This window comes from Trachurus japonicus, chromosome 9 (assembly GCF_045865225.1).
Source record: "Trachurus japonicus isolate A0001 chromosome 9, Traja_1.0".
Classification (NCBI taxonomy): Eukaryota; Metazoa; Chordata; class Actinopteri; order Carangiformes; family Carangidae; genus Trachurus; species Trachurus japonicus.
This window is the reverse complement of record NC_140915.1, coordinates 7721513-7749467: the sequence shown is the minus strand read 5'-3', so window position 1 is coordinate 7749467 and position 27955 is coordinate 7721513. Positions and strand designations below refer to the sequence as shown.

General features: G+C 41.8%; 1 protein-coding gene across 1 annotated transcript; it reads left to right on the top strand.

The window, feature by feature from the left end:
* The first annotated feature begins 50 nt into the window (after positions 1–50).
* hira (histone cell cycle regulator a) lies at positions 51–26588 on the top strand. The gene is made up of 25 exons (XM_085785819.1): positions 51–253; positions 4544–4606; positions 4731–4841; positions 4938–5028; positions 6064–6158; positions 6630–6725; positions 8372–8532; positions 8641–8808; positions 9238–9351; positions 10868–10938; positions 11087–11192; positions 12364–12585; positions 12682–12767; positions 13719–13916; positions 14806–14949; positions 16075–16297; positions 17634–17744; positions 18678–18826; positions 19961–20122; positions 20245–20303; positions 21393–21498; positions 21669–21791; positions 22939–23102; positions 23192–23280; positions 26174–26588. The coding sequence occupies exons 1-25, from the start codon at positions 217–219 to the stop codon at positions 26288–26290; spliced, it is 3066 nt and encodes a 1021-aa protein (XP_085641945.1). The 5' UTR covers positions 51–216; the 3' UTR covers positions 26291–26588.
* The last annotated feature ends 1367 nt before the right edge of the window (positions 26589–27955 follow it).

The following is a 27955-nucleotide window of genomic DNA, read 5'->3' as shown; positions in this document are numbered from 1 at the left end:
AGTCGTCCGTCCGTCCGTCCGGCGGTTGCTGCTGCTCGGTCGCCCGGTCTCTCGGTCGCTCTCCTCGGATACTTTGGTGATGCTGCTGCTGGCTGCCGATGGTGGTGTGCAAAGATGAGATGGAGTTGAAGCACAAAAACAGCAAAGTGTCGGGCATAGTTTGAGTTAATTTTTTTTTTTACTATTACTATTATTATTATTATAATTAAAAAAAAAATGAAGCTGCTGAAGCCGAGCTGGGTGAGCCACAACGGTAAGTGCTAAATGCTTGTGCCGGAATCTGTTGGACCAAGTTGGGCTTTTGTTGTTGATAAGCAGGCATCATGGAGGAGGTGGTGGTGGTGGTCTACACTTGTTTTATACTTGTTTGTCAGTTATTAATCCTCCACAAACCGGACTTATTCACACACTTTAGCACACACACTTGTCATTTTTTTTATTTATTCAACACAATCCAGTCCTGTTTCTTCCCAGATTTTATTATTATTAATGTGCGCTGCTAACCGTCGGCTAGTTAGCTCAGTTAGTTAGCCCCCCTTCACTCCCTGGCGGTTGGGGTTAGCTCGGATGCTCCTCCTGACGTTAGCTAACTTACCTGCCCCCAAAAAACCACCACAAGTCGAAGTTGTTTCCTCTTTAATCGACATATTTGCAGCATTTTATGAAACACGTGTGGTTTTAGTGACAGTTTAGGAAGCTAAAAAACACAAAATAACAACAGCAGCAGCAGCAACAACAACAACAACAAAAAAAGAAAAAGAAGTGTCTGTTGGTTGAAACCTCCCGAGCTGTCAGTTTGGGGGAAAGTTAACCTGCGAGCTAACGACTGTTGTGTCACATTTTTACATCATTTAAATCATTTATTTCTCTACGTAAATCCTTGAATGTTGGAAGTTTCCTACAAACTTTAAAATGTTTACTACAACATGTCAAAAAAGAAAAGAAAAATCCACACACTCACACAACCAGATACTCGTTTATCTGGACCAACGGTTCATAACTGACAATGATAAGCACATCCTCCCTGTTTAAAACAAAATAAGGTTTAATATTAACTTTATTTATGCAGCACATTTAAATAAAGGAGATATTTCAATGTAATGTAATATATATTCACAACTCATACAAATATCTATCCAGCATTTATTATTTATTTTCATAGTCAGGGCTCCAGATTGCCCCTAAAATCTGAGACAGTGCAAGTAAATGTTTCACCTTCTTGCAACATGTGCATCCAGTAAACTTGCTGTTTTGTTTTTCTAACACTGTTTTTTTTGTTCTAGGAGGGCAAGCAGAAAATTTAGTGTAAATCGGCATGCAAAACATATATTCACACTTCCTTTTCATCCATGATCCTTTCACACATTGTCCTGGAGCCTGTAATGACAGATTCCAGCTTCTTTGAGTCGCCACTTTCATGTTTCACCAGTGGAAAAACAAAGAGCAAATTTTACTGGTTGCACAAGTAGATGAAAAATTTACTTGCACTGTCTCAAAATTTAGGGGTGAAATGCCTCTGTTTAGGGAACCCTGTATATTCACAACTCATACACATATCTATCAAGCATTATTTATTACCTATTTCCATAGCCACGGCTCCAGACCGCCCCTAAATGGAGGCATTTTGCTCCTAAAATTTGAGACAGTGCAAGTAAATGTTTCACCTACTTGCAACATGTCAGGGCTCCAGACTAACTTTATTTACTAGGAGCTCAGTGGCCGCTGACTTAAAATGTCAGGAGTGCAAGCAGAAGATTTAGGGGCGCACATTGTAAATTGAATCAAATATTCACATTTCCTTTTCATTCATGATCTTCAGACACATTGGTGCATCAGGTGGCAGACCTGAGTCGCCCCTTCCACATTTCACCAGTGTATAGATTTATAACATTTTTTTAAAAAGCAGTAAATTTACAGGCTGCACATGCGCAATAGATGGAAAATTTAAGCTACTTGCACTGTTTCAAACTTTAGGGACGATCTGGAGCCCTGCATGTGCAACCAGTAAATTTACTGTTTTGTTTTGTTTTAACTCTGGTGAAATGTAGAAGTGGCGACTCATAACAGGTGGTAACAGGCCAAAGTGTATTCGGGTCATGAAAAGGAAATATGAATATAGTGAATATTTGCTTTGTGAGTCGATTTATGTTGCACGCCCCTACATTTTCTGCTTGCACTCTAAAGTTTTAAGTTAGTGGGCCACTGTGCTCCTAGTAAATAGAGTTCATCTGGAGCCCTGTATGTTTTTAAATTATTTTTTGGTCTTATTCTTAATTAACTTATTGTTTAGTTGTTGTTGTAGGTCTTTTATGTGACCGTCGGAGAGATATATGCAAACCAGAGTCAAATTCCTTGTACATATGCAGCAAACTTGGCCAATAAATCGGATTCGGATTCTGATACAATTAAAAAAGAAATTTAAAAAAACCCAATATAGAAACAAAGAAAGTGGTTGCACTCAGACAGAAGTGGGCGGACAAAGCTGCAACCAGCAGATGTTTGGTTTCAGAAATTAATACTGGAGGGATTATTCTCAACATCGATGATAATCAGTCGCTGATAATCTTCTCTAATGTATAAATATAGTGTAATATCACTGAGCACATGGTGATAATCCACACAAACACACAAACACATCCAGTCAAAATGAGACAAAGAGAATTCATCAGATATTTGTCTGTGAAAAGCTGAAACCAGAACAAACATGTTGTTTAATCAAACCTAGTTCTCCGCCAATTGACTAATTATCAATGAAATTAAATTTTCAGGGAAGTTTCATAGAACAGCTGAAGTTATATTTATTTTTATTATTATTATAAATGATTCCTCTACATCAGACACGTCCAGAGAAGCAGAAAACTGTCTCGTCTTAGACCCAGGATGGAACCAACAGGTTTTTCATGATTCTCCTCCTTTACTGCACTAAAACAATAATTACAACAATTAGAGTGAAACCACACGTGGAGACGAGTGAGCAAACGGCTTCATTCACCTGAGAACAACAGAGTCTGTGATGTCTGCCGCTGTCCGCTCTGTTTTTATCTCTTATATTTTTACACCTCGTACGTACTAGATGAAGGTAAATATAGATTAGATAAATATAACTTGTATACTGTAGAAAACACCTGGTGTCGACGACGTGTTGAATATGGTTTAGCTTCAGTACACAAAGACAGAGTTAACTGAGTTATATTAAGAAAATGTTCAAGACATATATTAAAAAAAACTGGGCTCACTGCATTGATTCCTGTGTAGTGCTGAAATTTTGATCATTTTTCACCTTCCAGAAACAGAGGTTTTTCAACGTTGTGGGTAAAGAAATCCTTGATTATGTGACGGGGTATTTATGCAATTTTATGCAACGAAATTGCGGAAACTTTCAAAAAAGTGATTCCCCTTTACATTTATTGTAAAGCATAAACATATTTTTTTATTATTATTATTCTCTCTCTTACTGTTTTGTTTATCTTCTCAAACGAAGCAATAACATTTCAAGTCGCCTAATTACAGTATGTCGCTTCATAACGTTCCTAAGGCAACAGGGGAAAATAAATGCTCCCCAACATGCAACTATTTTCAACTTTATGAAAAGATTATATCTGACTTTTTTTGCAACGGAAAAGCATGATGATATGAAATCATACAAAGCATTTTGCAAGTAAATCGGTGGAAGGGCGCCATCTTTAAAATAATGCAAACCCCTACCTCAGTGTTTTTCAACCTTGGGGTCGGTAATTGATAAAAAAAAAAAAAAAACAGTACTGATAAAAAATATTTTTTAAACTAATTGTTATTCTTTGTAAAAAAAATATGATTAAAAACACCACACACAATCCTAAACAACTGTATTCTATACTTTCACTTTCTCAAATTTAAAATCGAGTTCAAATAAAATGCAGCACATAAAAATATCTGAGCTGGTGCATCTTGATTGACGGGGTCACCAGAAATTTGTGATGTCACAATGGGGTCGTGAGCCAGAACCATTGCCCTACCTGCATAATACACAGACTTTGGCCGATATGCGATCGCATAAACACGTTTATCTTGGGGGACTTTTTAGGGGTTAATGGATCATCAACATGGCTGACGATATCGGTGGATATTCTTCAACCTTTTTTTCCCACCGATAACCAATAACATAAATGAACCGTCTGTTAAAACGCGCTCCTTTGGCTCTGATCTGTGTTGGAGTTTGTGTTATTCTACAGAAGTTAAAGTCTTTTTTTATCACAGATTTTAACAGTGTACAAAAACAAACAAACAGTGTAATGTGTTCAGTCTGATCCCTGGTACTGTAGTACTTTTAGGTTTTTCTGCCTTTAATCGACAGGACAGCTGTAGACAGACACAGGACATGGGGAGACATTTTTACTACAAATGACCATGAGTTCTAAATGTCCGTGATCAGTTTCTTTGATAACCAATAATCGGATCAATAATCTGTATTGATCCTGATGAAACGGTATCGATGGATCTGTTTTAACTCGTCGTCTGTGTGAATGAATGAATCCATTCAAACTGAGCTTGTTGTGGTTCACAGGCAAACCCATCTTCTCAGTGGACATCCACCCTGATGGGACCAAGTTCGCTACGGGGGGACAAGGTGAGAGACACACACACACACACACACACACACACACACACACACACACACTGACTCTTGGTTTCATGGCAGAATGATAACAATGTGTGTGTGTGTGTGTGCGTGCGTGTGGTTTGTTCTGCAGGAGAGGATTCTGGGAAGGTGATGATCTGGAACATGGCGCCGGTCCTCAGAGACGAGGACGAGAAGAACGAGAATATTCCCAAAATGCTTTGCCAGATGGACAATCACCTAGGTAACCAGCCCGCCAAAAAGTGTAAAAAAAAAAAAGAGAAAAACTTTATTTATAACCACAGTTAACTCATGTGTTTGTGTTTGTGTGTTTGTGCAGCGTGTGTGAACTGTGTGCGCTGGTCCAACAACGGGCTGTACCTGGCGTCAGGAGGAGACGACAAGCTGGTCATGGTGTGGAGGAGAGCTGCGTACGTACACACACACACACACACACACACACACACACTGTTCAAATCCAGGTGATGCATTTCCTGTTACAGGTCTCAGGTGTGTGTCAGGGTTCCCACGCGTCCTGGAGAATCTGGAAAACCTGGAAAATGGTTCACCAATTTTCCAGTCATGGAAAACACATGGAAAATTAGAAATAAAAAGTTAAAGGGACAACGAGGAGTTTTGGAAAAGCGAAGTGTTTCCACACTACATTTATGAGCCTCCACGCACCGTGAAATTCTTTGACCAGCGCAAGACAGACTCATGTTTTCATTCATCAATAATTAAAGTCAGAGGTTGGAAGACGATCACATACCGTCGTAGTTCCGACCATAAACGACGATTCGGCGGCGTTATTCTCATGACTCGCCACGAAACCGAAAGTAAAGAAACGCTGGTCGGCTCGAGCAGCATTTCCGCCACCACTAATAATAACAAAATAACGATAGAGACAAAACGATATATTTATCGAAAATGGGCCCATTAACAAGTGTGGGTAGCGGAGATTCATCCACATTAATATGAGACTTTTTTATAACCAAATAGAAACTCCTCGTTGTCCCTTTAAATGTCCGGGAAAAGCTTGAGTTGTCCTGGAAACTGATTTATCACAGCTACCAGAGCTCTATTTGACTTTTTCAGACCCTTCTAAGGATTTTGTTTTAAAAAAAAAACAAAACCTCTTTTGTTTGTGCTGTTCTATGATAAATTCGTCATAATTTCTAAGCATTTAAGAGATTATTTCATTAGTTAGAGCCGTAAACTGAACATCTTTATATCAGATTTCTGGGAGAGAGAGAATGAGAGAGCGGAATAAACATAGAAACAAACTGATTAAATTTACAAAATAAAGTACCATTGTCAAAAAGAACACTTGAACGGGACAGGGGGATGAATCAGTGTTTGTCTGTCAGACTGTAGCAGCTGAAAATGTCCAAGAAAACGATTTCAAGAGAAGAGTGGGAACCCTGTTGTGTGTGTGTTAGCTGATGTGTGTGTGTGTCTCTCTGCAGGTTCATCGGTCCGAGCACGGTGTTCGGGTCGAGCAGCAAACTGGCCAATGTGGAGCAGTGGAGGTGTGTTACCATCCTGAGGAACCACACTGGAGGTGAAAACACACACACACACACACATACAGAAAAACACACATGTAGGAAATGCAGTAAAAACACAGTGGTCTTCACTAGTAACACATCTGAAAATCAATAAATGAATAAGTGTTTTAAAAGCATCAGATTTGTTAAAAATGTTTTTGTTCATGTTGGTTTTGTGACATTTGTAAGACTGAATCCCCTGAAAATGTCAAACGGTGTCACCACAAAATAATGATATATGTTTAATATTTCATCCTCCTACAGTGGATTTAAGTTCTTAACTTTCTTCTTTCTCAGTTCAAATAGATTGTTTGTTGTATTTCTATATTTTAAATTTTAATGCATTTTAGCATCACACGGCAGGACTTAAACTAAAAACAACCACATTTTTCTAAATAGGGACAAATAATGTAAAATTAGTCAATAAACATAGAGCTGTATTGTAAAAGTGAATAACATTTATTCTCTATGTGTGTGTGTGGTAGACGTGATGGACGTGGCGTGGTCTCCTCATGACATGTGGCTGGCCTCCTGCAGCGTCGACAACACCATCGTCATCTGGAACGCTCGCAAGTTCCCAGGTAGGAAAACGCACACACACACACACACAGAGCGATTTCATCTGGAGTTAAAGACACTAACGCAACAACACAATAGTGAAATACTGAAAAATAAAATACACTTTTAGACAGATAACGTTTCTGAGAATTAGATCAGACCAGCAACAATCACGTCTGTACAGTAAAAATATAAATATAGTTTTTTTTTAGCTCACTATATACACCTCAACCATCTTATTATTACATCTGGCATCCACTAAAGGGCAATTCCAATCAAATCTGTAATATTTGCAACACAGTTACGTTTTACCAACTCGATATAAAACTTCAAGAGGGGAAATCGAAATATTAGATAAGTAGTGGTGCAACGGATCATAGCTAATTGTGATCAGCATGCAAGTGGTCCGCGAATCAATTGATTTTTAAAAAAAAGGTGTGCGTGTTGTGTGGGAACACGTAGGACACCCTGCCACCGAATAAACGGGCAATTTAAAAAAATCTCAGATCGTATATGTGTGGTGGCCTGGGAAAACCCTTCACATGGTGGGATTTTGACATTTTCATTTTTTGATATTTCCATAAACTAGAAGTCTTCAGCCATTCATAACTGTCTGAATAACTGAGATAGCCCTTTCAGATCAAAAGTTATGGGCATTTTAATCTATTATGACCAAAAAACTGAAAAGTGAGAAAAATGGCTTTAACTAGAACGTTGCTGTCTTAACCCTCTAAAGACGAGTGTTTTACAGAACATTAAACAGCTTCTGAACCGTTTATGATAGAGACGAGCTGTAAACTGTATCTGAATCGTGTGGTTTTCTGCTTTCCGAGGGTCTTTGAATGGTGCCTCTATGACAAGAAGGGACCGTATAGGGTGCGTGTAATCACGTGGTACGGGAACAGACGCTAACCGAGCGTAGCATCGATGCTAATCCGAACGTAGCATCAATGCTAAACAGAACGTAGCATCGGCGCTAAACCGAACTTATCATCGGCACTTGCACATGTTTTACAAAACATCAACAACATATTATAACTTCCGAACCGTTTATGATAAAGATCAGCTGTAAAAAAGCATCTGAATCGCGGGATTCTCTGCTTTCCGAGGGTCCTTGAATGTTACCTCAACAACAACAACGGACCTCCTCTCCTCTAGCGCTGCTGCTGCGGCTCAGCTGTGCTGTGGCTCAGCTGGAAACGAAACGCTTTACTCGCCACAAAAACATAAAAATAAGTACTTTCCGTTTTGTTTTCTTAAAATATTTATTCACCACGATGTAGTAGAGAGTTCAAAGTACCAGAATCACACAAAATATCAAAATCGTGGAAATAGTGCTTTTCCACCTATTTTGGCTATTTGCCACAATCGAACGTCCGCGACATCCGACGGGTTTTCCCAGGCCGCCACACATATTTGAAGCTGCAGCTCTACATCGTACACAACGGCAACACAATAGTTTGTTTTATCAACATGTTTGCTACCTGAACGTCAGGACGCACAGCGTTAATTTGCATCGTTGCAGAAGGAACAAATAATTTGAATTCTGTTCGAATAGTGAAGTTCGTTCTGACATCTGATTGTTTCTCATATTCTAATGAAGCTTTTCCTATCCCTGTCTCTGTGGTGTCTCCGTCATGTCTCCGTCATGTCTCCGCGGTGTCTCCAGAGATGGTGACGTGTCTGCGAGGACACACCGGGCTGGTCAAAGGTCTGACCTGGGACCCGGTGGGGAAGTACATCGCCTCGCAGGCCGACGACCACAGCCTGAAGGTCTGGAGGACGGTGGACTGGCAGATGGAGGCCAACATCACCAAACCCTTCAACGAGGTGCAGCCCCTCCCCCTCCCCTCACATCTGTGTGTCCTGCCACATCTGGACCTGGACTAATGGATGTGTGTGTGTGTGTGTGTGTGTGTGTGTCCGTGTGTGTCTCAGTGCGGGGGGACGACCCACGTCCTGCGTCTGTCCTGGTCTCCAGACGGTCAGTACCTGGTCTCGGCCCACGCCATGAACAACTCCGGCCCCACGGCTCAGATCGTGGAGCGGGACGGCTGGAAGACCAACATGGACTTCGTGGGCCACCGCAAGGCCGTCACCGTGGTGGTAGGTTCCAGTCATGGAAAACACATGAAAAATGAGATGAGAATGAGAGTCAAATGTCCTGGAAAAGCCTGAGTTGTCCTGGAAAATGATTTATCACAGCTACCAGAGCTCTATTTGAGTGTTTCAGACCCTGCTAAAGATTTCGTTTTCAAAAAAAACCCCATGTTTGTGCTGTTCTATGATAAATTTGTCATAATTTCTAAGCATTTAAGAGATTATTTCATTAGTTAGAGCCGTATACTGCAGATTTCTGGGAGAGAGAATGAGAGAGAGGAATAAACATAGAAACAAACTGATTAAATTTACAAAAAAAGGTACCATTGTCGCAAAGAACACTTGAGAGGGGCAGGGGATGAATCAGTGAATGGCTTAAAAACTAATGTCTGTCAGACTGACCGGTCTGTCTGTGTGTTTGTTTTGTGTGTGTAGAAGTTCAACCCGAAGATCTTCAAGAAGAAGCAGAAGAACGGCAGCTCTCCCAAACCTAGCTGTCCGTACTGCTGCTGCGCCGTGGGCAGCAAGGACCGCTCGCTCTCCGTCTGGGTCAGTACCTCCGCTCCGTCTCAACCACAGACACAACCAAAGGGTTCATCTGATCGCATCCTGGAGCATGGATCGGATAACATCTTGAAAATTGTTTTTTCAAAACTAAAAACAGACTGGATCACGTGATCTGATCCGATCTCAGAATCTGTGTTGTTGAAAACTTTTTAGTAGGATCAGGAAAACTTTGATCCCCAAAAAATCTGGATTATTCTAACGCAGCAGTTTGGTGGATTAAGGAATAAAATGTGATTTAAATTCAATTCTGGTCTAAAAACTGGTCAACTAAACAAACATTTATAATGTAATACATTCATACACATTTATTGATTTATATTTTACGCTTTATTTTTAAACCATTACAGTGATAAAGTAAAAATAAAGTTGACTTTTGATTATTCCACAAATGAAGAACTTTTCGCCAACTACTGGATAATTTAATGAAATTTGAAGTTTGAATTTGAAACATGTGGAAAACTGGTGGACACAATGGATTTGACTAGTTTGATGCTGCTGCTCCACCTGTTGTTTACAGACCTTCAGCCTTCAGTCACATTCAACACTCAGTATCCAGATTTGGTCATCTTGAAAAGTTTCTATCGGGATCAGACTGATCCGATCCAACTGGGATAAAACAAAGAAAAGATGGATTAAATGATCCTAAAGTAGGCGGCAAAACAACAACAATGGATTTAAAAATCTGGATAAATTAGTTCCAGATTAACCCTTTTGAACAACTAAGTCCTGGTGGTTAGTTCCAGATTTGTGCAGAAAAAAAACCTTGAAACGTCCGTGTGATTGTAATTATAGGATCATTATGTACAGTGAAGTTCACTCATCCATGTAGCGTGATACATTATGCATATTTAATTAGATGTACGTAATTTATAAGGATGTATAGTGTGTATATTTTTTTTCTGACTTTTCTTATCTCTACCATATTATATTATATTATATTATATTATATTATATTATATTATATTATATTATATTATATTATTATATTATATTGTGTGATCCCTACTGGGTTTGCAAAGCAGTGGAACATTTCCTGTAAATTTCCAGAATGTGAATTTGGAACCAAATGGGGAATGTTGGATATATTCCAAATTAGAAACTTTCCATGGGAATAACAGGAATTTATGGGGATTAACTGGAAATTGGAGGGTTATATAAACAAACTGTATCATATCCAGACTGAAAATGATAAATAAATATTATCAGCAGACATCCATGCAAAAAAAATGACATAACAGAACATGACATTTCAACACATTTATCTGTGAGTAGAAAGATAAAACGAATGTTGAGTTAAATATTACTTACCGGTATTACTTGTTTCAGCCAAGAATTTGCTACAATACATTTTCCCCCAGCTTCTTTTTTTTTAAGTTCCCTGTTAAAGGGCCAGTCCTCAAGTTTGTAAATTTCCGGTTCATTACCATATACTCCTGTTAATTCCTATGGAAAGTAATATACGTATATACTGTATGACTGGTCTGTGGTCTCTCTGCAGCTGACCTCACTGAAGCGCCCTCTGGTGGTCATTCACGACCTCTTTGATAAATCCATCATGGACATCTCCTGGTGAGTGAACACAAAAAACAAAAAGTCTCAGTTTAACGGTTTAATAAAATATATTTACGATGGTGTAAACGTGTGGAGAAGATGGTGACTCACTGATGGCGATGTATCCACACACACTCACCTGACTGTGTGTGTGTGTGTGTATCAGGACGCTGACGGGTCTGGGGATGTTGGTGTGTTCGATGGACGGCACCGTGGCCTATCTGGACTTCTCATTGGACGAGCTGGGAGACCCGCTGAGTGAGGAGGAGAAGGTGAGACGCTGCGTCGGTTACCATGGGAACATCACTGTCTGTTCTGCTGTTGTTGAAGCTTTGAGTCACGCGACCTATAGACCATAAGACACTTTAAACCACTGACATGTAACAGTAGATTGAAGAAACAGTTTACAGTCGTTTTCCTTCATAGACCCGATGTCAGTAACCGTCCTCTACATTAAAGGGATAGTTCACCCAAAATTCAAATTTCATCATCTCATTATCTCCTCCCCCTCATGTGGACTAAGGGCTGGGAGAAGTTTCAGAGTCCTCCGTGGCTTCTCTGAGTTACAGGGGGTCTCGGCGTAGCAGTGCATGTCCATATAGCGGTTGCAAATGGATACCAACTGTCTTCGTAACAAAAAGACACACCAAAAAACATCCAAATACCTCCATAGTGCTCGTCTGTAATGTCCCTCTTGTATTGAAGCCCCGAAATGCGAAATTGTTCCGCTGCGCTGACACAGGAAGAGCAGTGAACTGAGACACTGGGAGCTTCCGCTACAAACAAGCTTAAAATATAGACTTATTTGATTTTTTTCGGGACAATTTCTCATGTCGGGGCTTCAATACAAGACAGACATTACAGGAGTTGTCGATCACGCTTGGTAGATAGTGAGGGCCATCCGACTTTGGAATACAGGTCACAGTGATGAGTGTTGTAGCTGTCTCCAGTAATGAACCTCAGGGCTGAATGATGAACGGTGTCTAGTGGATGTAAAGTTGTAGCTGATGCATACCTGTATAAGATGTCTCCATAATCTAAAACTGACATAAAAGTTGCTTCAATAAGTTTCTTCCTGCAGTGAAAAGGAAAGGATGATTGGTTTCTGTAGAAAAAGCCTATTTTTTGTCTTAGTTTGTATGTTGAGTCTCTGAGTCTGGATCTTCAGTTACAAACATCAAAAAAGGGATTTTGAACGAGTTTTTCAAAGGAGGTTAAATCGAAAGCAACTGGACTTAGTTATTTGTCTAGTTATTTGTCTAGGCCTAGACAAATAACTAAGTCCAATTGCTTTCGATTTAACCTCCTTTGAAATACTATGACCTGGAAAAATGAGAATATGCACCGGCTTATCGATTTTGAACGAGGTTTTCTACTTGAAAATCTTGATGTTGTTAAGAGTCCAGGTCCAACGTCTCCTCTGTCTCTGTCTGTGACGTACAGAACAGCATCCACCAGAACATCTACGGGAAGAGTCTGGCCATCACCAGCACCGAGGCGCAGCTCTCCACCACCATCATCGAGAACCCCGAGATGCTCAAGTACCAGCAGGAGCGGCAGAACTCGGCCCAGAACGCCGCGGGGCCGGGCGCCGCCGGGCCCGAGGCCGCCGCCCCCAAACTCAACAGCGTGATGAACGGAGAGTCTCTGGAGGACATCAGGAAGGTGAGGATGATGAGAAAACACCATGATGGGATGTGAACAGTGTTGTCAATGTGTTGGTTCAGTTGTGGTGCTGAACGTCTTGTTGTTCTGGTGCAGAACCTCCTGAAGAAGCAGGTGGAGACGAGGACGCCGGACGGACGCAGACGGATCACGCCGCTGTGCATCGCTCAGCTGGACACAGGGTAATTTATATTTACATTTAAAAGGATCAAGTTAAATATAAATGGATTTAAAGGACAATTCCGGTGCAAATTCAACTTGGGGCTGTATTTTCCTAGAACATTTTAGGCCTAAAAGAAGGAATCTTTTTTTTTTTTTACATTTTTTTATTTTTTATTTTGTGAGAGCATTACAATACAGTAGTTACTTTCAGGGAACATACAATGTTACTTACTCTGCCACTCACAATAATTTTTTTTGTGTGTGTACAAAACAATGAACAAAATACACAAAGTTAAATGAATTACATCTGAAAACTTTGAACAAACTGGGAAAGGCAGACCTACATAAAAGAACAAATAAAGAAATGTCTACCAGGGAGTTTTGAAGTGAAGTATGAGTGATACAGATTAATCCTAAAAGAAATTCTAATTCTAATTCAAATTAGACCTAGTATTACAAACATGTCGGCTTGCTTGAAGTAAATAAACTTCTGGGTGCATGTTTGAGTCGCCATCTGACGCTGTCTACTAGATGAATATCCATATAAATATACATAAATATTACATCCATAAAATATATAAAACATATACTACATACTGGTTAATATCCATATCAACTTATAAGAACTCATGTTTAGGAATTTATTTTGATTCTTCATCTTTCATAAACCTATTTAGAAATAACTTTTTATGCCCTAAAATAAGTCAAATGTCCTGGAAAAGCTTTGAGTTGTCCTGAAAAAAACAAAAACAACATATTTGTGTTGTTCTATGATAAATTTGTCATAGTTTCTAAGCAAGTCACAGATTATTTCATAGATAGGTCAGAGCCACAGACTGCACGTCAATAAACATAGAAACAATCATGTACAACAATAAAGTTTAACTGTAGTAAAGAGAAAAGTTCTTCAAAGCCTGAATGGGAAAGTCACGCTTTTCTCCCTCCTCCTCTTCTCCCTCCTCCTCTCTCAGGGACTTCTCCCCGGCTCTGTTCAACAGCGCTCCCATCCTGCCGTCGGGCTCGTCCATGTCCAGCCAGCTGACCCCTCAGCTCAGCTCCGACTCCAGCCCGGGTCCGGCCTCGTCTCTGGGGCTGCGGCCGGGCCACGACGCCATGCTCACCTCGCCGCCGGCCGGCAGCGCCGCCAAGGGCCTCGACGACAAGGACGGGTACCGATTTCTTATTTACTTATCCATGCATTTATTTACTTGTTCAATCGTTTTTGGTTTTCTCTCCTTATTTATTAAAGGGACAATGAGGAGTTTTGGAAAAGCGAAGTATTTCCACACTACATTTATGAGCCTCCGCACCGTGAAATTCTTTGACCGGCTCAAGACAGACTCATGTTTTCATTCATCAAGAATTAAAGTCAGAGGTTGGAAGACGATCACATACCGTCGTAGTTCCGACCATAAACGGCGATTTGGCGGCGTTATTCTTATGACTCGCCACAAAACCGAAAGTAAAGAAACGCTGGTCGGCTCGCCCAGCATTTCCGCCACCACTAATAATAACAAAATAACGATAGAGACAAAACGATATATTTATCGAAAATGGGCCCATTAACAAGTGTGGGTAGCGGAGATTCATCCACATTAATATGAGACTTTTTTATAACTAAATAGAAACTCCTCATTGTCCCTTTAAGCATCCATCCTCTGCTTCCTCTTCCCTTGTTTCATTATTTCATCCTTTATCCCGGCTGTCCCTATTTCTTCCTTCTTACCTTCAGAATTAATGCTGTCATCAGTACTATTATGAGTTATGTTTGATCACAACTGTTATCCCTACTTCCCTTTATATCGTGTTTGTTATTGCGACCTATGTCACCGTCGTGATTCTTTAATTTCTTTCCTTATCTTTGCACTATTACCATCACCACACTGCTACACTGCACTCGAACTACACACGCACATCTTGTGTATCCATTGCTGTGTGTCTGTTATGTTGTTTGTCTTGTGTTTCACAATAAAAAATTTAAAAAAGGACAGAGACAAGACGCTCCTCATCAACCAGTTTGTTTCTCTCCTCTTACCTTCTGTTTCCTGTGGTTTCCAGGGTGAAGTCCAGTCTGCTGCTCACCTCGGCCTCCAAGATCGAGCCCATGAAAGCTCTGGACTCGCGGTTCACAGAGAGGTCGAAGGCCACACCGGGCGTCACCGCCGCCATCTCCTCCACCGCCGGCCTCACGCCGCTAGACAGGTTCAGTACAACGGCCTCACAAACACTAATGTTACTGTTGCTTCTTTCAAAATAGTGGGAAAAAATGATAGAAAATCCACATTAAGGTTTTTATTTTACTTCATTTCGTCAGTAGATTTCTCTTAAATTCACCAAAAGTTAGTCTGACCCATGTCATGTCAGGTATCGTTGTAAAGCTCTCTCTCTCCCGAACAATGATGTAGGCTCCAAAAAATCATATTTTCCTTTATATCAGCAACCAATCATAAAAGTACGATTGACATTAACAATCTATGGAATTTTACAGTACATGTCTTTAAAGGCCGTTTTCTCAAAATTAGTTTTTCCTCAGACTCTGAGCTAGAAATCTCCACTTCAGCAGCACTTACAGACACCAAACCTTCCAGTTTGATCCCTTTCTATATTCTGAAGGTTTTTACAGAGGGGATTGTTGATATATCATTCACAGCCTGATTTATACAACATGTTATTACTAAAAACATAGAGACATTTGATTTTTTAATGCTGGTGACAGTATTTTCTCATTTACAGAGTGATACAAAGAGATATCCAAAATCTTCTCTGTAAAAACTTATGATTCCAATATGTCAACAAAATGAAACAAGAATTTTGAAAGTAGCTTTATCCATTTTTCAGATTTCTGTTTTGGAAATATATGCAAATTAGCACATATTTAATTAGTTATTGCCTCATTTACATATTTAAACATAAAATTTGACAACTTGTAATACAAAAAATATTTGTCTTAATGTCAGTGATAAACTTGGGAAGTTTCATGGTGATATCTGTTAGTTAATGGTGTCTCACTTTAAAGGAAAATCAAAAATGTAAAATAAATGCAGGAAAATGTGTAAATTAATATTTTTTCATCACCAAAATACATGTATTTTACATTTATTTAGGCATTTTACAGTTTGATTCTGTATTTACAGTGAGGAAAACAAGTGTTGCTCTTATTACACTTGATCAAATGTGAATTAATTGATAACCTTTATATGATGATGTTATTTCTGGATTATTTATTCTCTCTGTGAGAATCGACGGTTCAGTTTGAGTGAAGTCGTTCAGGAGGAACGAGAGAGATGAAACATACTGAGGCTGTTCTGTTGCCGTGGCGTCCAACAGGCCGAAGGACGTCGTCTCCGCCCTGAAAGACGTGAAGACCAAAGAGGACACGAGCAGCGACAGCGAGGACAAGATGGCCGCCATCAACAAGAACCTGGCCTTCGGCAAGAGGAAAGCAGACATGCTGATGGACGGAGCCGAGGTGGTGGAGAAGAAGAAGAAGGGACGGCCGCGGAAAGACAAGATGGCCGCCACGCCGCTGGTCCAGCAGCCCTTCACCCAGGTAGACGGAGACAGCTGTTCTCTAGGAAACATCTGGATGAGAAGCTGCTGGTTCTAAACATGGTGTTGTCTCCTCTTCCTCCTCCTCCCCCGCTCTCTCCTCCTTGTCTTCCTCCTCCTCCTCCTCCTCCTCCTCCTCCTCCTCCTCCTCTTCCTCTCTCCTCTCTCCTCCTTGTCTTCCTCCTCTCTCCTCTTCCTTCACTTCTCCTCTTCCTCTCTCCTCCTCTTCTTCCTCTTCCTCTCTTCTCCTCCCCTTTCTCCTCTTCCTCTCTCTTCCTCTTCTTCCTCTCTCCTCCTTCTTCACTTCTCCTCCTCTTCCTCTCTCCTCCCCTTTCTCCTCATCCTCTTCCTCTCTTCTCCTCCTCTTCCTATCTCCTCCTCTTCCTCCTCTTCCTCTCTTCTCCTCCTCTTTCTCTCTCCTTCTCCTCCCTCTCTTCCTCACTCCTCCTTGTCTTCCTCTCTCCTCCTTGTCTTCCTCCTCCTCTTCCTCTCTCCTCCTCTTTTTCCTCCTCCTCCATCTCTTCCTCCTTTTCCTCCTCCTCTTCCTCTCTCCTCCTTGTCTTCCTCCTCCTCCTCCTCCTCCTCTTCCTCTCTTCCTCCTCCACCTCCCTCTCTTCCTCCTCTTCCTATTTCTCCTCTCTCCTCCTTGTCTTCCTCCCTCTCTTCCTCCTCTTTTTCCTCCTCCTCCTTGCCTTCCTCCTCCTCTTCCTCTTTCCTCCTTCTCCTCTTTCCTCCTTGTCTTCCTCCTCTTCTTCTTCCTCCTCCTCCCTCTTTCTCCTTCTCCTCTTCCTCTTTCTCCTCTTCCTCCTCCACTTCTCCTCCTCCTCTTCCTCTCTCCTCTTCCTCCCTCTCTTCCTCCTCTTCTCCTCCTCTCTCTTCCTCCTCTTCCTCTATCCTCTCTCCTCCTTGTCTTTGTCCTCTTCCTCTTTTCCTCTCACCTTCTCCTCCCTCTCTTCCTCTCTCCTCCTCCTCCTCCTTCCTCTCTCCTCCTCTTCTCCTCTTTGTTTTCCTCTTCTTCTTCCTCCTCCTCCCTCTTTCTCCTTCTCCTCTTCCTCTTTCTCCTCTTTCTCTTCCCTCTATCCCCTCCTCCCTCTCTCCTCCTCCCTCTCCTCCTCCTCCTCCTCTCTCCTCCTCTTCTTCCTCTCTTCTCCTCCTCCTCCTCCCTCTCTTCCTCTCTCCTCCTCTTCTCTCCTCTTTGTTTTCCTCCTCCTTCCTCTCTTCCTCTTTCTCCTCTCTCTTCCTCTCTCCTCCTCCTCCTCCTCCTCCTCTCTCCTCCTCCTCCTCCCTCTCTTCCTCCTCCTCCTCCTCCTCCTCCTCCTCCTCCTCCTCCTCCTCAGATCACTCCTCCTGTGGAGAGGGAGAGCAGCAGAGTAGCAGCTCCTCCTGCGGCTCCTCTAGTTGTTCTCAAGCTGCCGACACCGAGCACAAAGAAGTCCTTCAGTCTGCAGGTAACACACCTGAGAACAAACCTCACACCTGTCGCTCATCTACAGTTTGGACAGTTGGACAAGTCTGTTATGTTTTTTTTATTTTATTTATTATATTTTATACTTATTTAGTTTTTTTTATTATGTATTATAAGTTGGAATCAATTAAATTATATGTTTGATTTTGTTTTAATAAGACTAAAGACCACAGAAAGATTAGATTACACTTCAGACGACACAAATTCAGGCCGATTTTAACAACATTTTATCGTGGCCGACAAATTTCCAGCACAACAACGGGAACGATGAACGGACGTGTAGTGGAACATAACTGAAGAACAGTGACTTTACATCTCGGACGCTCCACAACGCCTCGACCAGGACTCTAGTTTTATCGTTTCTCTGTCTCCTATGACATGAACCTAGCCTAGAAATCTAGCTGCACCCTAGCGGCAGCAAATCTCTTTGCTCCGTAGGTGGGTCTAGAAACGAGCCATAGGAACTTTTTGAGTCTCAAACACCGTTTGTGTTGACCAATCACAGCGCTCTATCTGTTTAGAGAGTCGTTGGGCGGGCTTAACGCCATGACGACATACATTTTAATTGACTCGTCAGGCTAACGTCATCCTGCTCTTTGCTCTGATTGGTCGTAGCGCTACCCTATTGGTGCAGAGGCAGTTTGAAAGACAGCCTTCATCCCGCCCCCTGGATTGAGCCGAGGTCTACCGGTCGTTGCCAGACTAGACATTTTAATGATATAATAGATAGATTATAAGAGATAGAGATAGATAATGATATATAGTCTGGCTTGTCAGGCTAGCATGAACCACAATTTCTACCACAACGATTCTTTACCATCGGGGAAAATATCATGTAGTCTGATCTGATCCTGGCTTGAATAAGTCGACAGAAAGACTGAAGTGTAACTGTGTGTGTGTGTGTGTGTGTGTGCAGGCGAGCATGGAGCCGGCCGTGTTCCTGGAGGTGGAGAACGAGGTGTCTCTGGTTGCCGGGACGCGGCTCAGTCAGCTGCGATGCTCCAGAGACGGACGGGACTGGAACACGCTGCTGCCCAGCTCCGTGGTGACGGCGGCCGGCAGCAGGTGGGACGAGCCGCATGTCTTTATGTCTTTATGTCCTCATGTCTTCATGTCTTCATACTCAGCAGCATCTGGTTCACATGGAGCCAAATATTCAGATTAGAATCAGTTTAGAGTCCAAACCGAATGAAAACGCTGCAAATAAATATCCCTATCTCAGTCAGAATAAACAGAAGTGGAATAAACCTTTTCTTAAACTGAAAGAAAGAAAGGCGAGGCATCTTATATAGCGCAGGCAACTCAATGTGCTTTACATAAAGGCAAAACATTTAAAAAGCTTAAACAGCATAAAAACAAACAATTTTTTAAAAATTGTAAAACATTAAACAGAATTAAAAGCAAGAGCAAAGACGAATAAAACGTAGAGAGAGAAAAGAAAATAGATAAAGTTAAAAATTCTTTAAAAGAGCTCAGCTAGAAGCACATGAAAAGAGAAATGTTTTTAACCTGGATTTAAAAAAGAAAGTAAAACGACATCATGTAAACGGTGAAACTGAACGTCGTCTGGTTTCGTTTTTTCTGCTCCATGTCGACGTAAATGCGTAGCAACGTTTCTTCATTTGTAAATGATTGAATGAAAGAGTCAAAACAATCTGATCCAATTTTTTTTCTGGGCAAATTGAATCATAGGCAACTGGACTTGTATTTGTCTGGGAAGACGTTTCGCCTCTTATCCAAGGGGCTTCATCAGTTAGTACGCAACAAGTCTCACTAGTCCAACTAGATAGACTGGATAAAAACAAAAGAACGAAGACCTGGATGAATGCGAACATCCATAGACAATCTGATCTAATCCATTTTATTTATAAAGCACCATTTTAAATAAACACAAAGCTTTCCAAAGTGCTGTACAGTAAAATAAACACAATAAAAACAATAGAACGTAAAAGAAAAGGAGAGTTTTATGAGGAGATTTAAAATTAAACAGTGAGGAAACAACAAACAACTATAATTGAGCTGATCAGACTATAGATCTCCATCTTTGACAAGTCGCTGGATATTTTGATTTCGTCTTTAACAGGTTTGAAAATTCAAATCTGACGCAGCTCACATGCAGCGGCTCATGTAAACAGTTAAAACCCGAAAAAACCTGGTAACCCAGAGAGATAAAAGCTGTTTCTTCCTCCTCTCCCTCAGTGAGGTCATCGCCGTGGCCTGCGAGGACCGGATGCTGTCGGTGTTTTCCTCCTGCGGCCGGCGGCTGCTTCCGGCCATCCAGCTGGGAACGCCGGCGTCGGCGCTGCACTGCTCCGCCCACTTCGTCATGGCTCTGACGGCCGGCGCCACGCTCTCCGTCTGGTCAGAGATAAAACCTCTCCCCTCACTGCTCACATTTATTTAGAGTTTCAGAGTGTTTGTGTGGATGTGGAGCAGCCGGTGACTGACTGGTGTTGTGTTGTGTTTGTGTTTGTGACCCACAGGGACGTTCAGAAGCAGAAAGCTCTGGTGAAGAACGAGTCTCTTCTCACTATTTTATCTGGTGAGAAACTGCAGCATGGGACCACACGGGAATCATACATGAGACACTGAGGGAACAAAAAACACTCAGATGATGATATGAGGAGAGGAACAGGAGAATATGTTCTTATAAACAGATCTGATCAACTCCCTTTAACACATTAAATCAGTTCTTTAGGTTTTAGGTTAATAAACTGTTGATTAAATATAATTCTCTGTGCAGCAGCTGTTAAAGGAGACATATTCTGCTCCTTTTCCACCAATTAAAATAGTTCCCAGGTGTCTTAAAGACGTGTCTGTGACATGCTTTGGTCAAAATACCACAAGGATCAAACATCACAGCTCTTTTCATCCTCTCAAAACAGCCCTGTTCAGAACGGCTGGTTTCAGTGCCTGTCCCTTTAAATGCAAATGAACCACTGCTTGCCCCCCAGGGAGCCTAAAAGTTATAGATTTTTTTTGTCATTTCTCACATTTGGGGGTTGGAAGGCAAAACAAACACTCAGATATAAGTTAAAGAGCCTTCAAAAAGTGATATTTCCATAATATGTCCCTTTTAACATGGAAACAGTGAGATCACAGTAGTTACTCTTATGTGAAAGTGACCAGGGTGCAGCGTGTTAAACTGATGTCATATTTAAACCTTTATTTTACTCGTTGGTCACTGAGGTTTCCCTCATTTACCAGGATGACAAGTTTACAGCAGCAACAGACCATAAATACAGCTACATGGAAAAACAATCGCAGACACCAAACATTTAACATCAATAAGAGACAGGATGTTCTCCAGTTTGATTTCTATGAATATACAGATTGATGTTAATTAGACAGAACCAGTGTTTTCTGTGACTTTTCCTCTATTTAAAGGTGTATTACACCTGATGAGCCTGAATGTTTCTATTTCCACCAAGTTTTATATGATGAAGTTTTACAGAAGATGTTTATTTATAGAGCCAGAGGCAACTCGGTATGCTTCACAGGCAAAAAAGCATAAATGAACAAAGTAAAGCCATGTATTGTACAGTTATATACAAAAAAAACAAACAAAATTTCAATCAAGAACCTAAATCACACCTCTCCCTGAGTGACATCATTGTTGTTGTCTGCGCAGGTGCTGACGCCACAGTGTCTCAGTCTCTGCTGACTCAGCAGGGCGTCCCCGTCATCGGCCTGTCGAACGGGAAGTCGTACTGCTTCAGCTCCTCGCTGGAGACGTGGTGAGACACCCACACTCGCATTTATTTATTTATTTATTTTCCTGTCTGTGTTTGTTTGGTTTGTTTCCATCAGACGAGTCTCTGAGTCTCTGTGTCTCTGAAAACTAAAATGATCTAAAACGAGATGAACTGAGAAGACGCTGAAGGTGTGTGTGCTCCGTCTCCCTCAGGACTCTGATAGCAGATAAAGGAGACTCTCTGGTCCAATGTGCCGACTTCAGGAGCTGCCTGCCTACCCATGATGCACCTGTGGCCTCGGGGCCGCTGGCTGTGATGCAGGGACGCAACCTCAAGTAGGAACTCACGTTGTCTTCCCTCCACCTGTCAGCGCTCTGAACTGTGTCAAACTGATCTAAAGGATAATTACCGTTTTTTTTTTACATTCTGGACCTTAATTCCAGCATAAAATCCGATCATTTATTCCCCCAGATAACTTTGGTGTCATTACAAGTCGTTCTGAGGAAATGAGCTCCAGCCAAGAGCCGCGTGTATCCGTATAATGGAGTCTACAGGGCAGCAGAATGCAGCCTCTAAATAACACATTATCTGCAGAGAAACTCGTTCATTTCACCAATAATTAGTTTAATTTTAGATAGGCTAGTGCTATTCCCCTCTGAGTCCGGGGTTAGCTGTTATCAACATCCGGGGTCTGTAGGTTGACCTACTGACCTCTGGCCTGGATGATGTCATCTCTGAGCGTGGCCGTGGTCAGAGGTCAGTATCATAACAAAATATTGGTGAAATGAACGAGTTTCGCGGCGGATAATGTGTTATTTAGAGGCTGCATTGCGCTGCCCCTTGTACTTGCAGGGTTCCTATGCAAGTATGGAAAAGTATGGAATTTGATTTTATATATTTCCAGGTCTGGAAAAGTATGGAAAATGGAAACTATTGTATGAAAATATATTTTATTTTATTTATCTTATCTTGGTTTGGTCTTATCTGAAGTTATTTGGGTTAACTATTTTGTATGTGCTATTGTACCTAGCTACAATCTCCTGGAAATTATTTGGTTGCATAATGGCATACACATTCAGAATAATGAAAACAAGATAAATTGCATGCTTTTTTTATATTATGCACATCTGTTTACTTAAATATCACAAATTAGGGTCTGGAAAAAGTATGGAATTTGGAAATTTCAAATGTGTAGGAACCCTGTACTTGCATTATACGGATACAGTATACGCGGCTCTCGGCCGGAGTTAATTTCATCGGCCAACGACTTGTAATGACACCAAAGTTATCTGGGTGAGGAAATGATCAGATTTTATACTAGAAATAAGGTCCAGATTGTAAAAAACGGTAGTTATCCTTTAAATTGATGCTCAAACAGAACCAGCTCCTAATGAAGTGTGTGTCTCTGTGTGTGTCTCTGTGTGTGTGTGTGTGTGTGTGTGTGTGTGTGTGTGTGTGTGTGTGTGTGTGTGTGTGTCTCAGCGCGGGGCGTCTGGCGTCCCGTCTCTCCTCCACCCCCCACCACCTGCAGCAGAGCATGACGCTGGCCTTCCTGGAGAACCAGCTGGCGTCGGCGCTGACGCTGCAGTCGGCGCAGGAGTACCGCTACTGGCTGCTCATCTACGCCCGTTTCCTGGTCAACGAAGGTACCGTGGCAACGCCGCCTGGCAACGCCGTCTACACACACTTAAACACTGATGCAGAACTCTAAAGTGTGTGTGTGTGTGTGTTGCAGGCTCAGAGTACCGTCTCAGAGAGCTCTGCAAGGAGCTGCTGGGTCCCGTCCACAAGTCTGCAGCCTCGGCCTGGGAGCCCACCACTCTGGTACCACGGCAACAACAACACTGCTCACATCATACATAGATCTCATAGATATATACACGTAGATGCCGCATTCAGACTTGTCAGGCACGTCGTCGCAGCCGCCATCTTGGGAGGGAGTTCCCTGTATGTATCTATGATAAAAACGCAGATGATGTCATGCATGTCACGAATGGCTGTACGAGGTAAAACAAAACATAACAAAACGCATACTTCCACTCCCCCGAGATGGCGGCGGTGGTGACGGTCCGTTCCAATGGGCAGCAGCGTCAGAGGCGGCATCTACGTGTAGATATCTATGCATAGATCTCATGCGACGTCACACAGCGGTCGCAGCAGCGCCATCTTTAGGACCGACTTGCAAAATGCCGTCTATCTCACAAAAAAGAGTGGATTAACCTTTTTTATTACACAGCTCTACTGAATGCTGCTTTCTGATGAATTATATTCTGATTCTGCATCTTACGGTCTGTTATTTCTGTATAACAGAATAATATAACATTATATTCACCTAATGTTTCATTTTTACCGTCATTAAACGGCTTCGGACGAATAGTGATGTTAGATAAATGATGGTGTCACAGTTTTCCTCTCGTCTCTGTGGCACCGCAAGTCTGCGACATGAACGTGGCCCATAAACCTGTAATCTCTTGTTTATGACAGATACGACTACACGAATAAACACATCGTAACATGTATATGATAATCAGTCGATCCACTGATTGATTATCAAAGGCTTCATTGAAAACAAATGGGAGGAAGCTCAGCAACACAGCGGAGAAGAGACCGGACTTGCAGAATCGCTAAATGATGCAATTTATAAATCGATAAGTCGTATTTTTATCAAAATTATCTTTTAAATTAATTAAGCCGTGCAATAAGTGGGATAATGTAGACTTAGGTGGTTGTTATGCAGAAATAAAACCCCTTCAGGATCTATGAAACCCTGTCATTTCCATCCTGCAGTTTGCACGTGCGGTCATTTAGGCAGTTAATCTTGGAAGATCACCCACAAAACGTAGTTTTAGTAGCTTTAGGGGCCCACACAGAGTAAACACGGATCGAAACTTAAAGGGATAGTCCAGCTTTTTTGAAGTGGGGTTGTATGAGCTACAAATGGCCACTAAGTATAATATCTGCAGTAGAAAGGTCTCTGCGGGAAACGGGACTTCTCGTAGGCAGCGAAAATACACTGATTAGCAGAGACCTTTCTACTGCATCTTAGTGAACTTAAGGGCATTTGGTCCTGGAACACCACTCAGAACACACTTCAATTGTCCAATTTCATCTCCCTGGGTGAATTCAAAGCCCTTATAAAACATAAAGTAACAGAAAAGTGCACCTGCTATGAATGATGATATGTTTGTATTATATTTAAGCGTTTGTATTGTTATGTAACCTGCTTCTATGCTGTACCAGTGCAATCTCTTAGCCAGGTCTCCCTCGCAAAAGAGATTTAATCTCAAGGGACTTTCCTGGTAAAATTAAGGTTGAAAAATGTGTAGCTCATACAACCCCACTTCAAAATAGCTGAACTATCCCTTTATAGTATCATTTTTGTTGTAGTCACCGTTGCTTTTTGTCAGCAGCTGTTTTCGACCGACACACAGGGCTGTACGTTAACTTTTTCAGCACATAGCACTAGTGCTACAGAGGCTGACAGTTTTTTAGCACAGGGCCAGAGAGTTGTAGCACACCCTAAAAATGCCCGTCACCTCTACAGAGGACAATTAATGCAGCTCATCACTTACACAGTAACATCAGCAAGTGTAATTCATATACATAATGTAATACAATTATAGAATAGGAACTCGAAATGTTTTCAGATACAGAAGAAGCATCTTAAACAACTCACTTTTACATAACAGGCGTGACATATACTAGGGGTGGAACGATTCACAAAATCCACGGTTCAGTTTGGTTCACGGTTTTGTGGTCACGGTTTTTGGTTCGGTTCGGTATACGTTGATCATTGGGAAAATCAATCATGTCTTCAGTTAAAACTGAAAGAATGAGGCAGTTTGACATCATTGTGACAGTCTGAGGTTAAAAGTAGGTGAGAATCTGGCTGCAAGAGAGGAGACATTAATAGTTCCAACATGATTTTAATTTATTGGGCAAGTAAAGTTATTTAACAAATGCTAAGAACAATTAGTTATTCACTGAAATATCCTATATTAATTGTGGTTCTTACAAAAAATATATCTTATAAAATATAAAAAGCAAAAATGTCTCTAATGCTCTGCCCCTTGAATTAGTGCATACAAAATAATTTAACTTTAGCCTACTAGGCTACTATTACAACCACATTAGTTACCAGCAACATAAAGTGAAACAGAGGCAGAGGTGTCCTGCCACAGTCTCATTTGGGCTCTCACCGACCGCCCCCCCCCCCCCCCCCCCCTCCTCCTACTCCTACTCCTCCTGCTGCTGCTCAGGTCGCGCTGGAGCTAATAAATGCTAAACGCGCTAAATCGCTAATTGGTAGCGATCGCAATCATAACACACGCGGACACACGGACACATACAGCACCTATACAACACTGCTGGCGCATCTTCTAGCTCCGACTCTTTCACTCGCCATGCTCACAAACGTTTCCACAGGTGACCAGCTGATCCACTGCTCTGCTTCTTCTTCTTGTTTACCCATAGCAGCCATGCTACAGGGCAGATTAATTCTTAGCACAGGCATGTTTTGATGTAGCACGTGCGACATATATGTCGCACTGTACAGCCCTGACACATCCTTCATCGTAGCTGCGTCCAGATCGCCTGTCGGTCCTCAAGATGGCGCTCACGACCAAAAACGTCACGTGACTGAAACCCATTAATAAATACAGATGATGCTGCTGCTCTGTCACCACGGTAACGGCCATTGGTTTCCCTCTGCCTCCAGGGTCTCCGTAAGCGGGAGCTGCTGCGGGAGGTGCTGCCGGTCATCGTGGAGAACCTGCGATTCCAGAGACTGTTCACGGAGTACCAGGACCAGCTGGAGCTGCTGCGCAACAAATAACACACACACACACACACACACACACACACTCTCTAACACACAGACACACACACACACTTGTTGGACTCTTCATGAAGCTGGCTCGGCTCGGCTCGGTGCAGGTGAACTCTGACGAATGCTCACCGGGGAGCAGCGGAGCTTCGACTCGTCTTCTTTCCTTCTTTCTTTTCTTTTTTCTTTTTTTACTCCACAGTTTCAGTTTGAACTGCCGTCTTCTTTTTGTGTGTGTGTGTGTTTTCTGACCTATGCACCTCTCTCCTGCCTCCTAATCATGAACCCGTGAAGATGAATTGAAGAGAGACGGTCGTAGCTCCAGTTTTTCGATCGGAGGAGGAAGAAGTGAATCAGAACGGATGTAAAAAGGAGCAATACGCGAGTTACCAAAGTGATGCCTTTTTAACGTGCAGGAAGAAGCACAGGGACAGAATCTGCACGGTGGTGAGGAGGAGGACGAAGAGTCGGCTGTTGTTGGACTATAAATGACTTTTTCTTTTCTTTTCTTTTTCTGATGCCAAAATGTGAAGAAGTCGAGTCAGAAAAAAAAGGGATCTGAGAGCGTTTTTACGTGCAGCTGAGAAAACTCCACATGAAATAGAAATTGTATTTGTTCACTAAAAGAGGAAGAAGCACAGCAGCCGCATCTCCATCATCTGATTCCTCTCACACACACACACACACACACACATATACACACACACATGACGACGTCAGACTGAATAATCAAGTAGAGAAACAACACAACGCAGCTCGACAACGCAGAAATCAGCAGTTAAAGGGATAGTTCACTCAAAATTGACATTTCTGAACTCATTATCCACTCACTCTCATGTCGATTAAGGGCTGGGAGAAGTTTCCATATAATGATTGAGAACGGAGCTCACTTTTCTTCGTCCAAAAAGACATCCAAATACCTCCATGCTGCTCGTATGTAATGTCCCTCTTGTATTGAAGCCCCAACATGAGAAATTGTTCCGAAAGAAATTAAATAAGTCTATATTTTAAGCTTCTTTGTAGCAGAAGCTCCCAGTGTTGCTCTGCCAGAATCTCGCGTGATTTGCGGAGCCGTGAACTGGGTGTCAGTGCAAATCCCGCGAGATTTGCACACACAGGAAGAGCAGTGAACTGAGACATTGGGAGCTTCCGCTACAGAACGAGCTTGAAATATAGACGTATTTAATTTTTTTCGGAACAATTTCTCATGTCGGGGCTTCAATACAAGAGGGACATTACAGACGAGCACTATGGAGGTATTTGGATGTTTTTTGGTGTGTCTTTTTGTTACGAAGAAAAGTGAGCTCCGTTCGCTACTGTCATATGGACATGCAGTGCTGCACGGAGCCCCGCTGTAACTCCGAGAAGGCACGGAGGACTCTGAAACTTCTCCCAGCCCTTAGTCCACATGAGGGTGGGTGAGTAGATAATGAGTGAAATTTCAATTTTGAGTGAACTATCCCTTTAAAAAAATGAGAAAAAAAGAAAAAATCATGTTACCGAGCGTCGCACACAGCGTCTCATATTTTGCAACACTTTTGTAAACCAGGGATTTAAACTAGTGTCACGTTTTCACAACTCAAGTCAGGTGTTGAATCTTTTATCAGGACAGTTCAGACTGCAGCGTATTCACCATATTATTATTATTATTATTATTATTATTATTATTATAGA